The sequence below is a fragment of the Pan troglodytes genome, chromosome 9, assembly GCF_028858775.2.
Source record: "Pan troglodytes isolate AG18354 chromosome 9, NHGRI_mPanTro3-v2.0_pri, whole genome shotgun sequence".
Lineage (NCBI taxonomy): Eukaryota > Metazoa > Chordata > Mammalia > Primates > Hominidae > Pan > Pan troglodytes.
Window position 1 is genome coordinate 31,071,361 of NC_072407.2, and position 23,886 is coordinate 31,095,246.

General features: G+C 39.6%; 1 protein-coding gene and 1 long non-coding RNA gene across 5 annotated transcripts in view; one reads left to right on the forward strand and one right to left on the reverse strand.

Moving 5' to 3' along the window:
* The window catches only part of BBOX1 (gamma-butyrobetaine hydroxylase 1), an 87,742-nt gene that overhangs the window by 30,391 nt on the left and 33,465 nt on the right, over positions 1–23,886 (forward strand). For all 4 annotated transcript variants that reach the window (XM_009460124.4, XM_016920592.3, XM_016920591.3 and 1 more), the window contains one exon: positions 22,918–23,116. In XM_009460124.4, the coding sequence (XP_009458399.1) occupies positions 22,918–23,116 (199 nt within the window). The remainder of the gene's footprint in view (positions 1–22,917; positions 23,117–23,886) is intronic.
* Positions 1–23,886, reverse strand: part of LOC107967049 (uncharacterized) — a 181,740-nt gene that overhangs the window by 29,063 nt on the left and 128,791 nt on the right. The window lies entirely within an intron of this gene.

Genomic DNA, 23,886 nt, shown 5'->3' on the forward strand with positions numbered 1-23,886 from the left:
TTTATGGAACTTAGTTTTGCAGGATACAAAATTCTTGCCTGACAATTATTCTCTTTAAAGAGACTAAAGAGGTCAGTTGCGGTGGCTCATGCCTATAATCCCAGCACTTTAGGATGCAAAGGAGGGCAGATCACAAGGTCAGGAAATCGAGACCATCCTGGCTAACACAGTGAAACCCCATCTCTGCTAAAACAAAAAAAATACAAAAAATTAGCCAGGCGTGGTGGCAGGCACCTGTAGTCCCAGCTACTAGGGAGGCTGAGGCAGGAGAATGGCATGAACCTGGGAGGCAGAGCTTGCAGTGAGCCAAGATGGTACCACTGCACTCTAGCCTGGGCAACAGAGCAAGACTCCATCTCAAAAAAAAAACAAAAAAAAGGGCTAAAGATAGGATCCCAATCCCTTTGGGCTTGTAAAGTGATATTGTTTGGCTCTGTGTCCTCACCCAAATCTCATGTCAAATTGTAATCCACACGTGTGAGAGGAGAGGCCTGGGGGGAGGCGATTGAATCATGGGGGCTGACTTCCCCCTTGCTGTTCCCATGATAGTGAACGAGTTCTCATAAGATCTATGGTTTAAAAGTGTGTGGCACCAACAAAAAAAAGAGAATTTTAGACCAATATCCCTGATGAACATCGATGCAAAAATCCTCAATAAAATACTGGCAAACCAAATCCAGCAGCACATCAAAAAGCTTATCCACCATGATCAAGTGGGCTTCATCCCTGGGATGCAAGGCTGGTTCAACATACAAAAATCAATAAGCATAATCCAGCATATAAACAGAACCAAAGACAAAAACCACATGATTATCTCAATAGATGCAGAAAAGGCCTTTGACAAAATTCAATAGCCCTTCATGCTAAAAACTCTCAATAAATTAGGTATTGATGGGACATATCTCAAAATAATAAGAGCTATTTATGACAAACCCACAGCCAATATCATACTGAATGGGCAAAAACTGGAAGCATTCCCTTTGAAAACTGGCACAAGACAAGGATGCCCTTTCTCACCACTCCTATTCAACATAGTGTTGGAAGTTCTGGCCAGGGCATCGGTCAAGAGAAAGAAATAAAGGGTATTCAATTAGGAAAAGAGGAAGTCAAATTGTCCCTGTTTGCAGATGACATGATTGTATATTTAGAAAACCCCATCATCTCAGCCCAAAATCTCCTTAAGCTGATAGGCAACTTTAGCAAAATCTCAGGATACAAAATCAATGTGCAAAAATCATAAGCATTCTTATACACTAATAACAGACAAAGAGAGAGCCAAATCATGAGTGAACTCCCATTCACAATTGCTTCAAAGAGAATAAAATACCTAGGAATCCAACTTACAGGGGACGTGAAGGACCTCTTCAAGGAGAACTACAAACCACTGCTCAACGAAATAAAAGAGGACACAAACAAATGGAAGAACATTTCATGCTCATGGACAGGAAGAATCAATATCGTGAAAATGGCCATGCTGCCCAAGGTAATTTTTAGATTCAATGCCATCCCCATCAAGATACCAATGACTTCTTCACAGAATTGGAAAAAACTACTTTAAAGTTTATATGGAAACAAAAAAGAGCCCACATTGCCAAGTCAATCCTAAGCCAAAAGAACAAAGCTGCAGGCATCAAGCTACCTGATTTCAAACTATACTACAAGGCTACAGTAACCAAAACAGCATGGTACTGGTACTCAAACAGAGAAATAGAACAATGGAACAGAACAGGGCCCTCAGAAATAATACCACACATCTACAACCATCTGATCTTTGACAAACCTGACAAAAATAAGAAATGGGGAAAGGATTCCCTATTCAATAAATGGTGCTGGGAAAACTGGCTAGCCATATGCTGAAACTGTATCTCTTCCTTACACTTTATACAAAAATTAATTCAAGATGGATTAAAGACTTACATGTTAGACCTAAAACCATATAAACCCTAGAAGAAAACCTAGGCAATACCATTCAGGACATAGGCATGGGCAAGGACGTCATGTCTAAAACACCAAAAGCAATGGCAACAAAAGCCAAAATTGACAAATAGGATCTAATTAAACTAAAGAGCTTCTGCACAGCAAAAGAAACTACCATCAGAGTGAACAGGCAACCTACAGAATGGGAGAAAATTTTTGCAATCTACTCATCTGACAAAGGGCTAATATCCAGAATCTACAATGAACTCAAACAAATTTACAAGAAAAAAACAAACAACCCCCTCAAAAAGTGGGTGAAGGATATGAACAGACACTTCTCAAGAAGACATTTATGCAGCCAACAGTCACATGAAAAATACTCATCATCACTGGCCATCAGAGAAATGCAAATCAAAACCACAATGAGATACCATCTCACACCAGTTAGAATGGCGATCATTAAAAAGTCAGGAAACAACAGGTGCTGGAGAGGATGTGGAGAAACAGGAACACTTTTACACTCTTGGTGGGACTGTAAACTAGTTCAATCATTGTGGAAGACAGTGTGGCAATTCCTCAGGGATCTAGAACTAGAAATACCATTTGACCCAGCCATCCCATTACTGGGTATATACCCAAAGGATTATAAATCATGCTGCTATAAAGATAAATGCACACGTATGTTTATTGCAGCACTATTCACAATAGCAAATACTTGGAACCAACCCAAATGCCCATCAATGATAGACTGGATTAAGAAAATGTGGCACATATACACCATGGAATGCTATGCAGCCATAAAAAAGGATGAATTCATGTCATTTGTAGGAACATGGATGAAGCTGGAAACCATCATTCTCAGCAAACTATCACAAGGACAAAAAACCAAACACTGCATGTTCTCACTCATAGGTGGGAACTGAACAATGAGAACACTTGGACACAGGAAGGGAAACATCACACACCGGGGCCTGTTGTGGGGTGGGGGTAAGGGGGAGGGATAGCATTAGGAGATATACCTAATGTAAATGACGAGTTAATGGGTGCAGCACACCAACATGGCACATATATACATGTGTAACAAACCTGCACATTGTGCACATGTACCCTAGAACTTAAAGTATAATATTTAAAAAAGTGTGTGGCACTTCCCCCATTGCTCTTTCTCTCCTGACACCATGTGAAAAAGATGCTTGCTTCCCCTTCACCTTCCACCATGACTGTAACTTTCCTGAGGCCTCCCAGTCATGCTTCCTATAAGCCTGTGGAACTGTGAATCAATTAAACCCGCTTTCCTTCATAAATCACCCTGTCTGAGGTAGTCCTTTATAGCAGTGTGAGAATGCACTAATACAGAAAATTGGTACTGGGGGTGGGGCACTGTTATAAAAAAACCTAAAAATGTGGAAATGACTTTGGAAATAAGCAGAAGTTGGAACAGTCTGGAGGGCTCAGAAGAAGACAGGAAGATGTGGGAAAGTTTGGAACTTCCTAGAGGCTTGTTGAATGGTTTTAACCAAAATGCTGATAGTGATATGGACAATGAAGTCCAGGCTGAGGTAGTCTCAGATGGAGATGAGAAATTTATTGGGAACTGGAGTAAAGGTCACTCTTCAGCAAGAAGAAAGGCAGCATTTTGCCCCTGCCCTAGAGATCTGTGTAACTTTGAAATTGAGAAAGATGATTTAGGGTATCTGGCAGAAGAAATTTCTAAGCAGCAAAGCATTCAAGATGTGACCTGGCTGTTTATAAATGTCTATACTCATATGTGTGAACAAAGAGATTAGCTAAAACTGATAGTTACATTTAAAAGGGAAGAAGAGCATAAAAAGTTTGAAAACTTTGCAGTCATGAAATCTTAGCACTTTAAAATGATCTCCTTTGACTCCATATCTCACATTCAGGCCACAAGAGGTGAACTCCCAAGGTCTTGGGCAGCTCTGCCTCTGTGGGTCTGCAGGGTATAGCCCCTGTGGCTGCTTTCACAGCCTGGCATTGAGTGTCTGTGGCTTTTCTAGGTACATGGTACAAGCTGTCAGTGGATCTACTATTCTGGGGTCCGGAGGACAGTGGCTAATGTGGTACCTTGGGGATGTTAAAGAACCCTGTTTTTTCATACTTGCCAGAATTATTTTTCTGTTTCCTTCTCATTTGGATAGACTATTTCTTTTAATTATTGTTGACTTCTTTTTATTTGACTGTTTTATTTCTTTTTTCCCCTGAAGGATGTGACTTTAATGTTTATAGTTTATTGCAGCCTTATTCAGCTCTTGGTGCTTTCAGGGGTGAAGACTCTGTAAGAGTTTCTCGTTATAGTCTTTGTATGATGACTTTCTCAGATGCTGGCTGTAGTAATGATGTGCTTGGTGTATGACTAAGTTCACTGTCTCTTATGAGGTTGGAATAGCAGAGGTCTCTTTAAGCTTATCTCATTCCCCAATGGTGTGCACATTTTTGTTTATTTTTCCCCAGTAGGAGAGGTATCCCTGCATAGAAACCAGCTGTGGCTGAAGCAGGTGGGTAAATGCAACACCCAATCATCGGCAGAGGTCCCAGTCTTGACAGAGGTGGCTGGGGGATCTCTCAGTGAAATGCACTGAGATCTTACCAGGGGGAAGGATGGCCTCTCCCTTGCCAGGCCAGCAGGAAAGCAATCCACCTCCCAGTCACACTCCTGACCCAGTGCTGCAGCTATTCAAATCAGACAGGCATCTCTTTTCATCTGCAGGAATGAAATTCCAAGTAGAGTTGAATATTTGATATTCCAAGTAGAGATGAATTGTGACTCTACCCCTCATGCCAAGCCTGAACCCAGAGGGCACTTCTCTTGTGGGGATCCAGTCACCCTGAAGTGTTCCAGAAACGCTGGCTATAGGTGCACTCATGCTGAACTCCTACGGGAGAAGCCCTAGCTGTGTCTGCAGTGATTGGCAGGAGGGAACAGAATTCCTCTTCTCCAGGACCCTTTGTGAGCACAAGGGCTGCCTGACAGTTGGGACAGAGCTGCAGACTTTCCCCACTGAGCCGAGCACTGTATCTGTGCCTCTACTGAAAGACACTTCCCACCAGCAGAAAGTTCTGGGACTCAAGGCCTGCCATCCAGACTTGTTTATCTCCCAAGGTGTTCTCTTAATGTGGTACATTCACTCTCCACCTAGGAGTAGGATTTTCTGAGAACCAGACTACTGTGAATGCTGCTGCTCCTCTGGGTCTAGCCACCTAGTGGGGCTGCCACACTCCAGGTTGGTGCTGGGAAATGTCTGCAAGGGATCCAGTGATGTGATCTGTCCTCTAGTCTCCTAGCAGCAGATACCAGCACTAGCTCTGGTGGAGATGTCAGGGGAGTGACGTGGACCCTATAAAGTTCCTTGGTTATAAATAACCTTAGTGTGTTGGCTTTCTCAAATGCTGGCTGAAGAAGTAATGAACTGGTCACTTGGGCAGACTCAGGACCTCCTGGTTAGCCATGGTGCTGCAGGCAATGGTGATAGCTGAGGTAACACACACATTTTCTCCTTCTTGAACACTGTTATTCTACCTGCAGATGCTGTAATGGACTGTGTCAGTTGGCCTCCAGCCAGGAGGGGGTACTTGCAAAAGAGCACCAGCTGTGTTAGTAGCAGTGGGATTTGTGCTTGCTTTGTTACCTAGGGGAGGTATTCTGTATTCTCAGACAATGAGTAGGGCCATAAAGCTCCCAAAACTTTCTGTCCATTGTGTTAAGTTACCAGAGTGGGTGGAGGGACAAAGCCAGGTAGGGGCTGGGTCAGACAGGGCCGCACTCTGGCTCTCCACATGCAGGGCAAGCAGCAGTTTTTGTGAAATTGGAGGGCAGTTCTCTTGCCACTAGGGTAATGTTACAGAGAGAAGCACAGCTGTCTCTGCTGCACAGAAGAGTTTGTGCAAAAAGTGGGGAGTAGCAGGTGGCAATAAGCCCCACTCAGCTCCCATTCACTTGGCAAGGCAGGTCTCAGACTTGCAGCGCTCTCCACTAGCAGCAGCTAGCTAAGTCCTAAGCAGTCTATGTTCAGAACTCCCCAGAAGACAGCTACCATGACTTTCAGATCTCACCCCTTTCAGTCCACCCACAAAGCCAGAACACCCAGCTCCTGTACCTGTGGCAGCAGCACATTTCCCACCCACCCTTAAGTTCTGGCCAAGGGTGTTTATCTGCACTTGAGATTATATCCCGAATTTCAGTTGGGAGCCTCTCTCAACCTGTGACTGCCACCTGTGTTCGCTGACAGACTTCTGTCAGGTCCCCTGTGAAGTAGGACCAAAAATGGCTTCCCTCCATCCATGCTGGAGACTGGGAATGCACAAAAGTCTTCCCGCTGCTGCTCCTACTTTTATATTCCCTACCACCCCCTAAATCAGCTCCAGTGCCGGGTAGGATTAAGGCCTTTCCCCACCGGCTGCATTGCCAGGTTCCCCAGTGGGAGGGTATATCCCAGAGGCAGTTTATCTGCCCTCGCACTCTGGGGACTTACAGTTTTCCACCTGGCTTACAGTGAAGACTACAGCCTGCCACTTCTTTCAAAGGGCCTGTGGTTTCTTTCAGTTTTCCTATTAAGTTCCTGGGTTGCTTCTTGGAAAGAAGTTCACAGTGTGAATCTCTACACACTATTTCGTCTTTCCAAAAGGGAGAGGCATACTAACAATGTCTCCAATCCACCATCTAAAAAAAAAAAAAAAAAACCAAAAAAAAGTTTTCTTGACCCTCTTGAACAAAATATTTGTTCTTGAAAAATGTAGAATATTATTATTAAAATTGCTTTCTTATTGTCTCCCATTGGCTTTTGATTTTATTGCATATTTGCTGTTTGTACAGAGATGACTTATATTTAAGTTAGGCTTATGGAGGGAAAGATTATATAGATTGTCTCTCTTGCCAACAGCTTAGTTGGAGCCTTTTATCATCCCATGTCTGTATTACTGACATAACATGGCCTCTGTTCATACCCAGCTTGCACAATTCTAAGGGCAATCCCCCTGAGGCTCACAATCATCTCTCGTTCCCCTTGCTCATGTGTCTCATTGCCTACAGAATAAAATTCTTCACTGGGGCTTTCCAATCCTCCCACAATCTGGTACCCCCTCCACGAGCATGTGGACTTCTTTTATTGTCCAAGTTCTGCTTGCCTCCTGCATGACTTATTCTTCTCTTTCTGACTGGTCAAACTTTACCTACCCATTCTATAAGATTTACTCACATCCTAATGAAGACCTTCATCAATTATTCCACCCTACATTTATATTTATCCCTAAACCAAGCCACAAATATCAATAGGAAAGAAAGTAAGCCTAGGAAATAGGCATCACTTCACTGGTAACATTGAAACAGCAAGGCTTTCATATACAAATGAAAACATACACATTTTTCTTTTCTTTTTTTTTATTATACTTTAAGTTCTGAGGTACATGTGCACAACGTGCAGTTTTGTTACAATGTATACACGTACCATAGTGGTTTGCTGCACCCATCAACCCATCACCTACATTAGGTATTTCTCCTAATGCTATCCTTCCCCTATCCCCCCACCATGGAATACTATGCAGCCATAAAAAAGGATGAGTTCATGTCCTTTGCAAGGACATGGATGAAGCTGGAAACCATCATTCTCAGCAAACTATCACAAGAACAGAAAATCAAACACCACATGTTCTCAATCATAAGTGGGAGTTGAACAAGAAGAACACGTGGACACAGGGAGAGGAACATCACACACATACACATTTTTCAAAAAGAATTTTGTTAGAATTTGTTAGAAGAGAAGGTAAAAGAGTACACTATATCAAGAAAGTGCTTCACTCATGAAATAACATGGTGTTAACAGAAAGAGCATACACTTTGGAGTCAGAAGAGCTGGTTTTGACCTTTTTCTGTGAACTTGACTTAGTTTCATAAATGACCTGAGCCTCACTTTTTCCATATTTAAAAGAGGCGATGCCTATTAGCCTTGGGAGATGAAGAATAAATGATAAACTGTAAGTACTTAGCACAGTGTCTGGCACACTGTGGATGCTCAAAACTTGTTAGATCCTTTCTGTCTCCCCTTTTTCTTCTAGTTAAAGCGCCATAAACATAAGAGCAAAGGCACATTAAAGAACATTTGGGAAAAAGACAGGAGAGAAGAAAAGTGCCTTATAATATCTTATGTTTGAGCTCCCCTTACATGAAGAACAATCATGTTCTATTCCTGATTAAGCACATGAGAGTATCTCCAAGGTGGACAATTGCCATGAAAAAACTTTAGTCTTACATTGGTTTGATTTCTAGCAAAAATTTACCTACCTGGTAGATAGTTTCACTTCAATAGAATTAAAGAAGGCAGTGAAAAGACTGGTCAATTATGAACCTAATTCCAATCAAGAATATAGAAATGTTTGGTGAAGCTGGAATGACCAGAAAACTTGGAAGAAAGTGATCCTGTGTTATCTATTAGTTAGTTAAGAATAGCTACAGATGAAAATACCAGCAATCATCGGCTACATTATATGTCACATATGTGCTAGATACTTGAAAAAGAAAAATTCCAAACTGAAAATTGGTACAATCTCATCATCATAGAAGAGCAGATCTCAATAGGGAATATAAAGGAAAGATATCTAAAGAAAACAATATGCCCATGTAATGAGGAACCACAGTCTTTAAGCTCAAACTTCAGTAAGGCATAATAGGAGATTCTAGCCCAGAATAAATTGATGAATCAAGATATATGATGGGCCATGATAGAGGGGATTATTGAAGTTATTTACTTGAAACAATAAGGAAAAAAAATGAGGAAAACCAAAGGAAAAATTAACCGCTGCTGGGAGCAGATGTTCTAAGATTAATTCTGCTCCACATACAGCATTTTCCATCTCAACTGATGATGGCAACTCCATCTCTCCAGCAGCAGGCTTACCCTTGACTACTGTTTATCTCTCATGATACTCATCCAACTTATTAGAAAGCTATATTTGCTCTTGTCAAAATAATTCAGAATCCAACCATATCTTGCTGCTTCTACTGTTAACCCGCTGTCCACACTACCAATATCATATGCCCTTCTTCTTCCTCCTATAGCTTATTTCCTATTCTCATCCTGCTCTTTCTTTTTAAAGAATGCTTTAAAATCATTTTCCATATGCCAGCAACTGAGCTCAGCACTTAATATTTACTGCACTGTTTAATCCTAGCAATAACTCCCAGGCAGCATTATTATTGTAACCATTTTATACACAAGAAAAATTAGGCTGATAGAAATAAATAGCTAGTTTGTAATCAAAGAGACATGAAGTATCAGAGCCAAAGTTTGATTTAAGGGTATCTGAACTATTAAATGCCTTCTATTTTCCTCCTCTTCTATGTGCTCACAGCAATTTGTATGGGTCCTCTCTCTGTCACTACCATTACTACACTGAATGGTCATTTTCTACAGTATTTGACTCTCTTTCACACTAGACAGTTAAAATCTAGAGAAAGAACTAATATTAGTAATATATGTCATTATTGGGCACTTTCCATGGATTGTGCATTTATTCATTCATCATATTCAATGAGTGTCTGCTACGTACTAGGCACTATTCTAGGTACTGGGGAACCAGTGGTGAATAAAATAAGTGAAAAATCCTGCCCCTTAGCAGTTTACATTTTGGTAGAGAAAGAGAAAAATAAATGTACAAATATACCTATAATACTTCAAGTAATGATAAGGACACAGACTCAGGCAGGTTGATGGATGTGGTGGTAGCAGTGCATGGAAATTCTCTTCTGAGTCCTTCTGTCTTTTCACTGAAGTAAGAATCAAAGTCACCAGAAGAGCATAAATATGAGGATGAAGTGTGGAAGATTTGAGGATAGAAAATGTAAGAAACAGTCAGACAGGAACGTGTAAGTTATAGTTAACTAGAGATTACAATAAAATCAGTCATCCTCATGTGTTTTCCTCCACACTTAGCTGCTTTGGTTCAAGTGAAGATTTAACCAGACAGCAGGCACACGATGTTAAATTCTTGATAGATATTATCTCATTCAAATTTTACAGCTCTGTAGGTTGTTCTCATCCTGTATTTTCCAGATAAGGAAACTGAACTTAGAGAATTTCTCACTTTCCAAAGGTCATGCAGATAGGAAATGTTGGAACTAGGATTTGAATCCAGATTTTTCACCTTCAAACCTTGAGTTGTTAAATTTGACAAAGGACCATATCAGATGTAGCCTTTATTCTCATCTCTATATGTGCTTAGTAAGTTCTTTTTCAATGAACTAGTTTCAGAAATAAAGTACATGAATCCAGGAGACAAATACTTGGCTAACAGGCAATTCTTACATGTTCTGGCAGGCTGAAAAGTTACTATGAGTCATCAGAGTTGGGACTGCCAAAAAAAGACTAATTAGATATGGGCAGCATTAGTAAAAATATACAAATGAGCCCACCCTGCAGGCATAGACCAGACCATACCTGTAGTATTATGTCCGATTCAAGATGCCAGTGCTGTCAGGGGGCATCAGCAAATTTAAACATGTCATCCGAAGAAAAGCAGAGAGGGTAGTAGAGTGCATGGTACCCAGAAAGCATGAAGAAATACTGGGGAGGAAAGAGACCACTTAGCCTTACAAAGAAATACTTAATGCAGTAGATGTCTTTATGCACATCTTCAAGACTGCCTGTGTTAGGTGGTTCTTGTGTTGCTATAAAGAAATACCTGAGACTGGGTAATTTATTTAAAAAAGAGGTTTAACTGTCTCAAGATTCTGTAGGCTTTACAGGAAGCATAATGCTGGCATCTGCCCAGCTTCAAGGGAGGCCTCAGGAAGTTTACAATCATGGCAGAAGGTGAAGGGGGAACAGATACATCACAGGTACAAGCAGGAGCAAGAGAAAGAGAGAGGTGCCACAGACTTTTTTTTATTATTATTATACTTTAAGTTCTGGGGTACATGTGCAGAACGTGCCATTTTATTCCATAGTTATACACGTGGCATGGTGGTTTGCTGCACCCATCAAACTGTCACCTACATTAGGTATTTCTCCCAATGTTATCCCTCCCCTAGCTCCCCCGCCTGACAGGCCCCAGTGTGTGATGTTCCCCTCCCTATGTCCATGTGTTCTTATTGTTCAACTCTCACTTATGAGTGACAACATGCAGTGTTTGGTTTTCTGTTCTTGTGATAGATTGCTGAGAATGATGGTTTCCAGCTTCATCCATGTCCCTGCAATGGACATGAACTCATCCTTTTTTATGGCTGCATAGTATTCTATAGTGCATATGTGCCACATTTTCTTTATCCAGTCTATTATTGATGGACATTTGGGTGGGTTCCAAGTCTTTGCTATTGTGAATAGTGCCACAATAAACATACGTGTGCATGTGTCTTTATAGTAGAGTGATTTATAATCCTTTGGGTATATATATATAGTAATGGGATTGCTGGATCAAATGGTATTTCTGGTTCTAGATCCTTGAGGAATCACCACACTGTCTTCCACAATGGTTGAACTAATTTACACTCCCACCAACAATGTAAAAGCATTCTTATTTCTCCACATCCTCTCTAGCATCTGTTGTTTCCTGACTTTTTAATGATCGCCATTCTAACTGGCATGAGATAGTATTTCATTGTGGTTTTGATTTGCATTTCACTAATGACCAGTAATGATGAGCATTTTTTCATATGTCTGTTGGCTGCATAAATGTCTTCTTTTGAGAAGTGTCTGTTCATATCCTTTGCCCACTTTTTGATGGGGTTGTTTGTTTTTTTCTTGTAAATTTGTTGAAGTTCTTTGTAGATTCTGGATATTAGCCCTTTTTCAGATGGATAGATTGCAAAAATTTTCTCCCATTCTGTAGGTTGCCTGTTCACTCTGATGATAGTTTCTTTTGCTGGGTGCCACAGACTTTTAAATGGCCAGATTTCTTGAGAACTCACTCACTATTGTGAGGACAGCACCAAGTGGATGGTGCTAAACCATTTATGAGAAATTCACCCCCATGATCCAATCACCTCCCAGCAGGCCCCACCTCCAATACTGAGAATTACAATTCAACATGAGATTTGGGTAGGGGCAAATATCCAAACTATATCTCTATTCTGCAATTCTGGAGCACACAGAATTAGGGTTTAAAAGGTATATTGTGCCTCAGCAGATGAAGGAAGCTGTGACAATTGGAGCTGTTTGAAACCTGTTCCACGGGGAGGTGTGTGGCATGTCATTGAAAGGGATGAAGAGGGCCTTCTGTGATCTTTTTATGGATGTCATAGAGGAGAGTCACAAGGACAGAGAGTAAAACAATTATCTATCTTTCCTGCCAACTCTAAGGAAGTCTGGGATAATAATCTTTCTTTCTGATATCCTTTGGTGCGTGTTTTCCTTCACCATACAACCCTTTTCCCATTGTCTTCCGTCAAATTGTGTGGGAATCCTAAATCTGACACATATTGTCTGATGCTGGACAAATTATCTAAGCTCCTTGTGCCTTTCTCCTCATCAATAAAATGAGAACAATGATAGAGTATCTGTTATGGGATTGTTGTGAGATTTATATAAATTAATCCATATAAAGTCCTTAGAAGGGTGCATGAAATCATAAGTGCTCAATAAACATTAGGTTCATTGTTTTTTAAATTATTTTTCATACACTGCCATTTATGGTTTCTTTATTATTTTATGTGTAATTCTTGTTTTCTTCAGATAGATGGTCATTCCAGTCATAGGCGTGAGTATACAAACTATGTTAGTATTAGTGTTTCTTCATTATTTTGTGTTATTTTTGTTTTCTCCAGCTAGATGTTCATTCTGGTCATAGGACTGAGCATACAGAGTATGTCAGGTTACTAACAGTCCAACATGAAAATGTGTGTCTCTCCTTTCAAGCAGGTTACACTTGTTTAGAAGCCCCACTTGTACATTCTCAGCAATACTTTGAGAGTTTTATGGGGTTACCACCTAAAGATTTTATGTATTTCTTCATCTTTTAAAATAGAAAAGTGCACTCAGACACAATCTCATTTTTCAGGGGTTGCTTTGAGCCTCTGGTCATCATTAGGAAATAAACAAAGATTTGTTTTGCATATAGACCATAAAAGTTTTCTGAAAACCTTCAGTGTTGGGCTACACAAGTTGGGGAGGAAGGAAAGGAGCAATATTGGTGAAAAAATAAAGATAAGTGACACGATCCTCATAGGTCATGAGGAACTTACAATCTAGCGGAAGAGACAGAGCCTTGCCTGAGCCAGCCCTTGCCTACTTTTCCACCTTCATCTGGTACACGCCCTCTTGCCCCAGTTCTAGCCTTGGTGACTGAGTTTTTCAAGCAAGACAATTCCCATCTTCCCACTGTCCCTCCTACCTAACACTCTTCCCCCTGCTCTTTGCATGACAGTCTTCTCTCATCCTTCAGAATTTGGCATAAATAGCTTCTCTTTAGCTTGGTGTTTCTTAATCACCATGTCTAAATGAATTCCCTACCCCAATCCCAAGATTCATTTATTATTGTTATACACCCCATTTGTTACCCTCATAGCACTTGCCAAAATTTTTATTCTTATGTATTAATATTTATGTGTTTGCTTCCTTGCTTTTGCACCCTTTTTCCCCAACAAGAGAAGTGATCATATCTATCTTTATTCACAAATGTAATCTCTTTGCATAGCAAGGATTTCAACAAATGTGTTGTATGAGTGAAAGATTTCAACATAACATAATGAGGACTGGGACTGAGGTGCTGGAGGGCCAGAGAAGTCAGGCAACCAGAGCACCCTTAGCAGTTGCAGGAGATTTCCAGAAGGGCATTGCAGAGGGTGCCAGTGCCCTGCCATAGCCCCTTAGCACTTGTCACATACATGTCAGCAGCTTCTTGTTGCAAGACTGCTAATCTCCCCTCTCTGCCTGAGACAGCATGCTTGGCCAGCACACAAGAAAGGACAAAAAGACCCAGGAGTGGATGCCCAGAGGAGCAGCTCTCAACCAAAAAGGGGTAGGCATGGGTAGCCTGAGCACCTCAGTGTCTTTTCCCCAAGTAGGAAACCTCTAAGGTATACCCTACAGTGTCCCTATGAGGTCTAGTGATGCTGAACCCCTGTTGCCAAAGCAGTAACGTGTTCATTACAAATGTTCCAGAGGTTTTTTTCCTGTCTTAATTCCCCATCTTCTATGAGTGTTTCTGGATAGACTCCCTCAATAAATTTCTTGCATTTAAATCTTCATCGCAGGGTCAGCTTCAGGAAAATCTCAACATAAAAGAAATGATCAGAATCTTGAAAGACATGTAGAATTCACTGGATAAGAAGTTAAAAAAAAAAATCTGAAGAGGGCAGGATCTCCATAGTGCACGAGAAGAAAATCAAAGCTCTGTTTTCCACTCAGTTGCCTTTCCTCTAGGACAGGTCAGACTTTGTTTTTGTCAGGGCCCCTAGAAGGTATTTACAGGAAGAGACAGTAAGAGATTGGCTGATCCCCTGCATATTCAATAAGCTATTTCAGAGCCAACAGCTCAGTTCAGTGCAGGTGGACAGAAGGTCCTAAACTCTTGAAATAACACATTGCAACCCAGCATGCTGTGCTCATGAATCTTTAACTAAAGAGCTTCTTTGTGTCTTTTCCTTTTTTGAAATACAGCTCAGGATCCAGGAATGTGATGCTTAACCCTGAAAAGGAAACCTTGTGCAAATGGTTCCTTGAAAACCAGCATGTAGCCTGTTCATAAATTTTATGATGTGTGGAGCACATGTTCAAGGAAGTATTTATTAGTAAGACCATAAGTTAAATTAGGAAGGGTGGTTCATATCTTAAATATTCCATCATTTTTCGTAATGTTTATGTACCCAGACCCAAGTGTGAAACTTAAATTTGTTTTTAATGTATTCTCCTGATAAATGATTTACTCTAGTCAAATGTATTTTGTTTTGGTTCCCTGGATAGTTATGTTTTACAGTTGGGGGAAGATAAGAAAATCCTTTTAAATTACTCTTTCAACACACACAAAGTTAAAATTTCTGTGCAGACATCATAGAATAATTTTCCTGCTGGACTTAATAAAATGTAGTATGATTTCAGGTATATTAGTACAGGCATACTTTGTTTTATTACACTTCACTTTACTGAGCTTCACAGATACTGAATTTTTTACAAATTGAAGGCTTGTAGCAACACGCAAGCAAGTCTATCAGCACGTTTTTCCAACAGCATGTACTCACTTTTTGCCTCTGTGTCACATTTTGGCAATTATCTTAGTATCTCAAACTGTTTAATTATTTTCATATCTGTTATAGTGATCTGTGATCAGTGATCTTTGAGCTTACTACTGTAATTTTTCTGGGGTACCATAACCAGCACTCATATATGACAGATAATTTAATAAATGTATGTGTTCTGACCACTTTACTGTCCAGCCATTCCCCCATCTCTCTCTCTCTCTCTCTCTCTCTCTCTCTCTTTGGGCCTCCCTGTTCCCTGAGAGACAACAATATTTAAGTTAGGCAAATTAATAACCCCACAATGACCTCTAAGTCTTTCAGTGAAAGGAAGAGTTGCATGTCTCTCACTTTAAATCAAGAGCTAGAAATTATTACGTTTAGTGAGAAAGGCATGAAAGCTGAGGGAGGCCAAAAGCTAGGCCTCTTGCACCAGACTGTCAGCCAAGTTGTGAAGAATGCAAAGGAAAAGTTACAGAAGGAAATTGAAAGTGCTACTCCAGTAAACACACAAATGATAAGAAAGCAAAACAGCCTTACTGCTGATGTGGAGAAAGTTTGAGGGGTCTGAATAGAAGATCAAACCAGCCACATTTCCTTAAGCCAAAGCCTAATTCAGAGCAAGGCCCTAACTCTGTTTAATTCTGTGAAGCCTGAGAGAGGTAAAGAAGCTATAGAAGAAAAGTCTGGCAGTAGCAGAGGTTTGTTCATGAGGTTTAAGGAAAGAAGTTTTCTTTATAACATGAAAGTGCAAGGTGAAGTAGCAATTGTGATGGAGAAGCTGCAGCAAGTGATCCGGAAGATCTAGCTAAGATCATTGATGAAGGTGGATACACTAAGTAGCAGATTGTCCATGTAGATAAAATGCCTAATATTGGAAAAGATGCCATCCAGGATTTTCATAGCTAAAAAAGAGAGGTCAATGCCTAGCTTCAACACTCCAAAAAACAGACTGACCCTTTTGTTAGGGACCAATACAGCTATTGACTTTAAGTTGAAACCAATGATCATTTACTATTCTGAAAATTCTAGGACCGTTAAGAATTATACTGAATCTGTTCTGCCTGTGCTCTATCAATGGAAAAACAAAACCTGGATGACCATACGTCTATTTACAGCATGGCTTACTGAATATTTGTTCAATAGCTGTTGAGACTCACTGCTCAGAAAGAGAAGATGCTTTTCAAAATACTACTTTTCACTGACAATGTAACTAGTCATTTAAAAGCTCTTATTAAGATGTACAAGGAGATTGATGCTGTTTTTATGCCTGCTAACGCAACATTCATTCTGCAGCCCAGGGAGCAAGGAGTCATTTTGACTTCCAGTCTTATCATTTAAGAAACACACATTTTATAAGGTTATTGCTGCCACAGATAGTGTTTCCTCTGATGGCTGTGGGCAAAATAAATTGGAAAACTTCTGGAAAGGATTCACCATTCTAGATGCTATTATGAACGTTTTTGATTCATGGGAGGAGGTAAAAATACTAACATTAACAGGAGTTTGGAAGAAGTTGATTTCAGCCCTCATGGATGGCTTTGAGGGGTTCAAGACTTCAGCAGAGGAAGTAACTGAAGATGTGGTGGAAATAGCAAGAGAACTAGAATTAGAAGTAGAGCCTGAAGATGTAACTAAATTGCTACAATCTCATAATAAAACTTGAATGAATGAGGAGTTGATTCTTTTGAATGGGCAAAGAAAGTGGTTTCTTGAGATGGAATCTACTCCTGGTGAAGATGATGTGGACATTGTTGAAATGAAAACAAAGGATTTAGAATACTACATAAATGCTGTTTATAAAGTAGTGGCAGAGTCTGAGAAGATTTACCCAAATTTTGAAAGAAGTTCCACTGTGGAAAAATGCTATCGAACAGCATCACATACTACAAAGAAATACTTCATGAAAGAAAGAATTAATAATGGAGCAGACTTCACTGTTGTCTTAAGAAACTGCCACAGCCACCCCAGCCCTCACCAACTTCCACTCTGATCAGTCAGCAACCATCAACGTTGAGGCAAGACCCTCCACCAGCAAAAAGATTATGACTCACAGAAGACTAAGATGATCATTAGCAATTTTTAGCAATAAAGCATTTTTTAATTAAGGTATACATATTTTTCAGATGTAGTGCTGTTTCATACTTACAGACTACAGTATAATGTAAACATAAATTTTATATGCATTAGGAAACCAAAAATTCTGCATGACTCACTTTATTTAGCTATTCACTTTGTTGTAGCAGTCTGGAACCCAACCCGCAGTAACTCCAAGGGTATGTCTATATCCCTGAAAATTAAAGTATTTTGCATTCAGGCCACTATGAAGAATTTGAAAACTGGTTAGTCACAGCAGCGTCTGTGAAAGTCATATTTAGCATAATCAAATTTAGGAGAGGCTCATATTGGTACACAGGTTCTAATGGGCTATGGCCCTTAGTCTCTGATTTCAGCAAAACTCCTAACTAGAGCACTCCAACAGAGAGCTATGGTTGAAAAAGTATACATTTTGAAGAACTGAAAAACCATTGTAACCACACTGTGATGGTAAAGTCCTGTAAAATCGGAATTATTTATACTACAGACTATGCTGCCTATTGTATTGACAGCTGTGCATTATCCTAGAGTCTCTTTGTGTGAATATGGTTAACTTTACACATCTAAAAGATAATATATTTTTTAAAGAATATAAATCTTTCTGTATTTTTAAAACAAAGAATATTATGGGTGAGTGTGTGTGGGTGCTATTTTATAATGGAAAAAAAAGCTCATATAGAAACAAAAATTCATTGAAACATGCTATGGAAGTATGTAGTGTGTGCCCTAATCAGACGCTTCGCTTCTTGAATGAACAATGTAGTCAAAATATAAACTCAACGTTTAAAGAAAATTCATCTTGTGAAAATGATTTTTCAATCACTGTGTATTATATTTCCCTGCCACATGGTCACTGAAACTCCCTGGAAAGTGATAATGACCTTAAGTAAAACCAAAAAGGCATGGATCACTGAAATATAGTGGCACATACTAAAGAAGAGAAGCTAGCTGATTTTTCAGTGTGCAAAGCCTTGGTTCATTTCACCAAAGGTGAATAGCAATGTTGTTTCAGTGTTGTGCAATGAAACCTGCTCATAGTGCTTTTCCTGCATTTAAAATTCTGACTAGGAGCCAAGGTTTATCTTTAAACACCCATGCTTGAACAAGTTCAGACAAAATGTTCCTAATTGTAACTTGCTCTGCTTTCATTTTTATCTAGTAGATTTCCTTTATGAGGGACAGACTAAGCTATGGACATTCAGACACAGGACATAAAAATACCCATGATGATAGTACTTCAAGGCATCAAGTGTTTATTTTATATGCAGTTGTTACAATTATAGATTTTTGAATCAGTCACTTGGATTTGACTAAGTAGTCTTATAAATCATTAGCTGCATGACTTGAAACTCTGTTCCCTTCTCTATAACACAGCAACACTGAAAGCATCTGTTACATATATTTGCTGTGGAGATTAAAAGAAATAAGGTACTAGCACTGTGCCTGACCTATTCAGTAAATATTAGCTATTATTATTGATACTATGGATCTTCTATGTGCCATGTACTGTACCAAACTCCTTTCATAATATTATTACATGGTCATAAAAGATCTGCAGAGTAAGCATAACTGTCTCTATTTTATAAAAGAGTGAGACACAGAGAAGAAGCCAAGAAATGATAGCACCTGGTAAGAGGCTGGACAATGATTCAAACCCAAGTCTCTTGCCTCCATGCTCTTTTCTTCATGCGTGACCTATCTAGTGCAGTACCAGTCACATACATATGGCTATTTATTTAAATTAATTAAAATTAAATAAAGTAAACACTTTAGTGCCTCTGTTTCGCCAGCCAGATGTCAAATCTCAATAACCATGTGTTTCTAGTAGCTATGATATTGGACAGCACAGATATGGAATATTTCCATTATTGTAGAAAGCCCTATTGGACAGTACTATAGTCTGTACCACTATCATCTCTCTAGGCTGCTTTACTCTCAATAGGAAACAATACATTTTTCTTAAAATCTTAATAAATGCTCATCTATAAATTACTTAAACAGCTGTAGTAAAGGCAACACATTTACTATAGATAATCATGTAGACAATACCTAATTCCATACAACAGTCTACATAGGAATAGAAAATACATTTTTGGACCAATTACCACAGTGCCAGAAAACTAGAATTTTCAGCTGCTATTTAGGCAAACGTTTTATTCAGTGATAAGAACAAATGGTGATGGGAAATCAAAAAATCAATATGAAAATGCCAAGTGAGTCTTTAACATCCCATCCACTTCTAATACTCCATGAGCCCCTGATTTCTAACAAGCTTAAAGCTGTTTTCAATAAATCTTTTAATGTTCTGGACATGGTCCACTTAGGTGTGAGCTTTGGAAAGAGGAAATGGTGATTTGTTATTCATGCCCTTAACACTGATGTTTTGGCCAGTAAATTTTTCTGCTCACTAAAACCCAAATGACCTTTCTAGTTAGGCAGTCAGTATGTAATTTGTATAACATTTATCATCCTCTTCCTGCCAACCTTTTTAATTGGTATCAGATATTACAATCAGAGGACTGTAAACACAATGAGCAAATGGGAGTGGCAAAGCAAACAATCACATAATCCAATATTCAAAACAAAGCCACATCTATTGCCTCTCTGAGAAGAGGCTCTTACCATATGAAATCAATCCCGTTTTCTTTTGGAAATAGTTTAAGTATGAGGGACTGCCCTGGGGAACTTCACGAACATGAAAGAGTAGCTGGGCATCAAGAAAGAACACTAGACAAGGGATCCGAAAATTTAATACCTATTGGGGGAAACTGCCCCCAATATTTCAACGTAGGTTCTTTCTATTTTCCATAAGTGTCAGCTGGCTGAGAAACAGAGAGACAGTACAAAGAGAGGAATTTTACAGCTGGGCTGCTGGGGGTGACATCGCATATCAGTAGGACCATGATGCCAGCCTGAGTCTCAGACCAGCAAGTTTTTATTAAGGGTTTCAAAAAGGGTGGGGGTGTAAGAACAGGGAGTAGGTACAAAGATCACATGCTTCAAAGGGCAAAAAGCAGAACTACTAGTAAGGGTCTAACAAAGATCACATGCTTCTGAGGGAATAGGACAAAGGGCAAAAGCAGAACTACTGGTAAGGGTTTAACAAAGACCACAAGGCAAAGGGCAAAAGCAGAACTACTGATAAGGGTCTATTTTCAGCGGTGCACGTATTGTCTTGATAAACATCTTAAACAACAGAAAACAGGGTTTGAGAGCAGAGAGCCAGTCTGACCACAAATTTACCAGGGCAGAGTTTTTCCCCACACTAGTAAGCCTGAGGGTACTTCAGGAGACCAGGGCATATCTCAGTCCTTATCTCAAACACATAAAACAGACATTCCCAGAGCAGCCGTTTATAGACCTCCCCCAGGAATGCATTCCTTTCCCAGGGTATTAATATTAACATTCCTTGCTAGGAAAAGAATTTAGCGATCTCTTCCCTACTTGCACGTCCATTTATAGGCTCTCTGCAAGAAGAAAAACATGGCTCTTTTTGCCCAACCCCGCAGGCAGTCAGACCTTATGGTTGTCTTCTGTTTTACAATCAATTTATACAGTTAACAAAATTATCACAGTGGTCCTGAGGTGATGTATATCCTCAGCTTATGAAGATAGCAGGATTAAGAGATTAAAGTAAAGGCAGGCATAAGAAATTATAAAAGTATTATTTGGGAACTGATAAATGTCCATGAAATCTTCACAATTTATGTTCCTCTGCCGCAGCTTCAGCCAGTCCCTCCATTCAGGGTCCCTGACTTCCTGCAACAGACAACTTCTTGGTATCCTGAACATATCTCAACTATAGCAGTGATTATATTTTGTTTTAATTGCCACCTTCCATGTCAAATTCTCCTATAGATTGTGAACTCTTCAAAACCTACTGCATATCACCATGCCTTGTGACATGATAAAATATTAGCCTTATTGAAAAGATAAACCAACAAATGACTATTGATTGGGTAGCTCATATAATCAAGAAATACCAATAAACTGTATCAAACCATCCTTCCTCCCTCCCCCAAAATGTATAATCATCCTGAAACCGTCATGCCTCATTGTCTGTTATTGATTTAACCAACTTGCTCTGGTCTAATAAAACATGGCCCATGTGCTGACCTGTTTCTCTTTGCCAAAGTGACTTGGTTAATATTAAATTCTAAGGTTTTCTCAAATATCAGAAGCACTTGAAAAGCAATGCTTAAGGAACTGGAAAGACTGTAGTTCTTTCAGTTCTGGTTACTCCTCACAGAGAGAAAAGAGTTAAAATTAGGGATTCAGAACCAGTGGCTGGATATCACCTCAACTTTCAGAGATGATACAGTAAGTCACCAAGGCCTGTGGAATGTGTTCAGTACTAACGAATATTAGCATAGTAAAAAATAATTAATGCAGCTCTAGGGAGGCCTAATTTACACTTAGCAATTTTCGTCCTGGAAATTCTGGCTCATTATGCAAACTGCTGTGCTTAATAACCCAGAAACTTTGACAATATATGCATTTATAGCCTAATTAGGCTTTCATACATACACACACCTACTAACCTATGCCAATGTCCTTATGCAACTAGCTGGTGGAAGAGCAAGAAGTGGCTCCGTGCACCTGCATGTATCTTTTTACTACTAAAGCCACTATCTGAAGCCTACAAAAATTCCTATTTCTGCAGAAACAGCTATGCTGACATCAAAGAAGCAATGGTTTCCAGTCCACAACTACTACAAGAGGCACCATTCTTCATTCTTAAACAGGGGGCTTTATTTTGTTTCTATAAAATGACACATTCCCCAGCTAGAAAAGAAGAGCATTGCTCACAATGATATTGAGATCGCAAATTCTCATTCTGTCACTTTTTAGGAAGGCTTACCTTCCTAGGGCAATTTTCTTACCAAGGAAGGAAGAAATCAAACGGATCAGCTAGAGTCAGGCTTTTCCTGAATTCAGTTGGTAATATCTGTTTTAGTTTCCTTGGCAAATTTGCATTTCCTCTGTGTTCCACTTCCTTTGGGAGAGCCTGGTTTGCAAGCCAATTATTTTTTACATTTTTCTTTCTGTTTTCTCAATTAAGCATTTTTATGAGCATTTTATCATGAAGAATGAGAGAGCTAACGGAAAGCATTTGACCTTATCTGTGTGGCGCTCCCACTAAAAGGTCTATGCATTCCAGGAATATACCTTCATCTTTTCTTGCTGACCCCAAAGGATCACTTGATCCCAGAGGTTGCTTCTTAACAGGTGAAATAAGAGGAAAGAAGAGCTGTACCTACCATATCAAACCTCTCCTCAACCCCCAGCTCCCAAGAGTAGACATATGCTGTTCTAATCTACCATTTTGATTTTATCATCTATTTGGAGTTGAGCAATATAACTTGGCTGTTAACACATACAGTATCTCAGAGTTATTTCTAAGCAGTGTCCATGAAGAGAAGCCCTAAGAACATACAGATCAAGAGTCATTCATCAGCTAAACAATATTCCCTTAACAAATGGGGCATATTGAATACCTGCTATGGGCCAGACACAGTTATAAGCAGGAGGCATATAACAGACTGGTGTGGTGCCAAGGAAGAAAGGCCTAGTGACTTGGGCATTTCTAATATGAATAACATTTAATAAAGTCCATTATAAATCAACAATCAACTTTAATGAACTAGCCCCTTCTCTGAGGTTATCGTCTTATGTAAAAAGAATGTAATCCCATCTGATTTCTTCATTTTATCAATTCACAGAATGCCAATACTGGGGCTCAGAGCTCCAGCTACCCACTTTGGATTTTGAAGATGTTTTAAGATATGATGAACATGCATACAAGTGGCTCTCCACCCTCAAGAAAGTAGGCATAGTAAGACTCACCGGAGCATCTGACAAACCAGGAGAAGTTTCAAAACTTGGGAAAAGGATGGGTTTCCTCTATCTCACATTTTATGGGTGAGTCACCAAATGGTTTGTATTCTGCCATCACAGATAAGGTTTGAAATAGTTCCCAACTGAGGACGACCGCCTTGATTGAAGATACAGAAATTCTCATAATGTCTTGAGTAGGAAGTCAGATAAAAAGAAGAGTCTAAAAGTAGTATTTTGCTGAGAATGATAATTTTTTAAGAGACCAAAAGCCCAAAGACACCAGGCACCAAAGACATCAGGCTAGTTATAGGTGGTGTATATAATCTGCTTGGGCTGCCATAACAAAATATCACAGATCAGATAACTTAAACAGCAGAAAATTATTTATTTGTTTTTTTTACAGTTCTGGAAACTGGAAGTCTAAGATCAAGGTTCTGGCAGGGTTGGTTTCTGATGAGGCTTATGTCTTCTGGCATGCAGATGACTGCCTTCTCACTGTGTCCTCGCATGGCCTTTCTTCTGTGCATAGCACACTCCTGCTGTCTCTTCTTCTTCTGATATGGACACCAGTCCTATTAGCTTAGGGCCCAGGGCTCCATCTCCAAGCATTGGGGGTTAGGGCTTCAACATATGAATTTGGGGGGACATAATTTATTCCATAACAGGTGAGATGAAAGACTGTGTTTCTGCAAGACTTTACAACATATTAAACTTTATGTTAAAGTTCATTAAACTTTTACCTCCCAAGAGTTGGCTGAAAATAAAGTTGGGCCCTGAGAAATTAAAATCAGTCACAGACATGTTTAAAAGATAAAACTAACATTCATAAAATTAGGCCTATGTGCTTTAGTAAG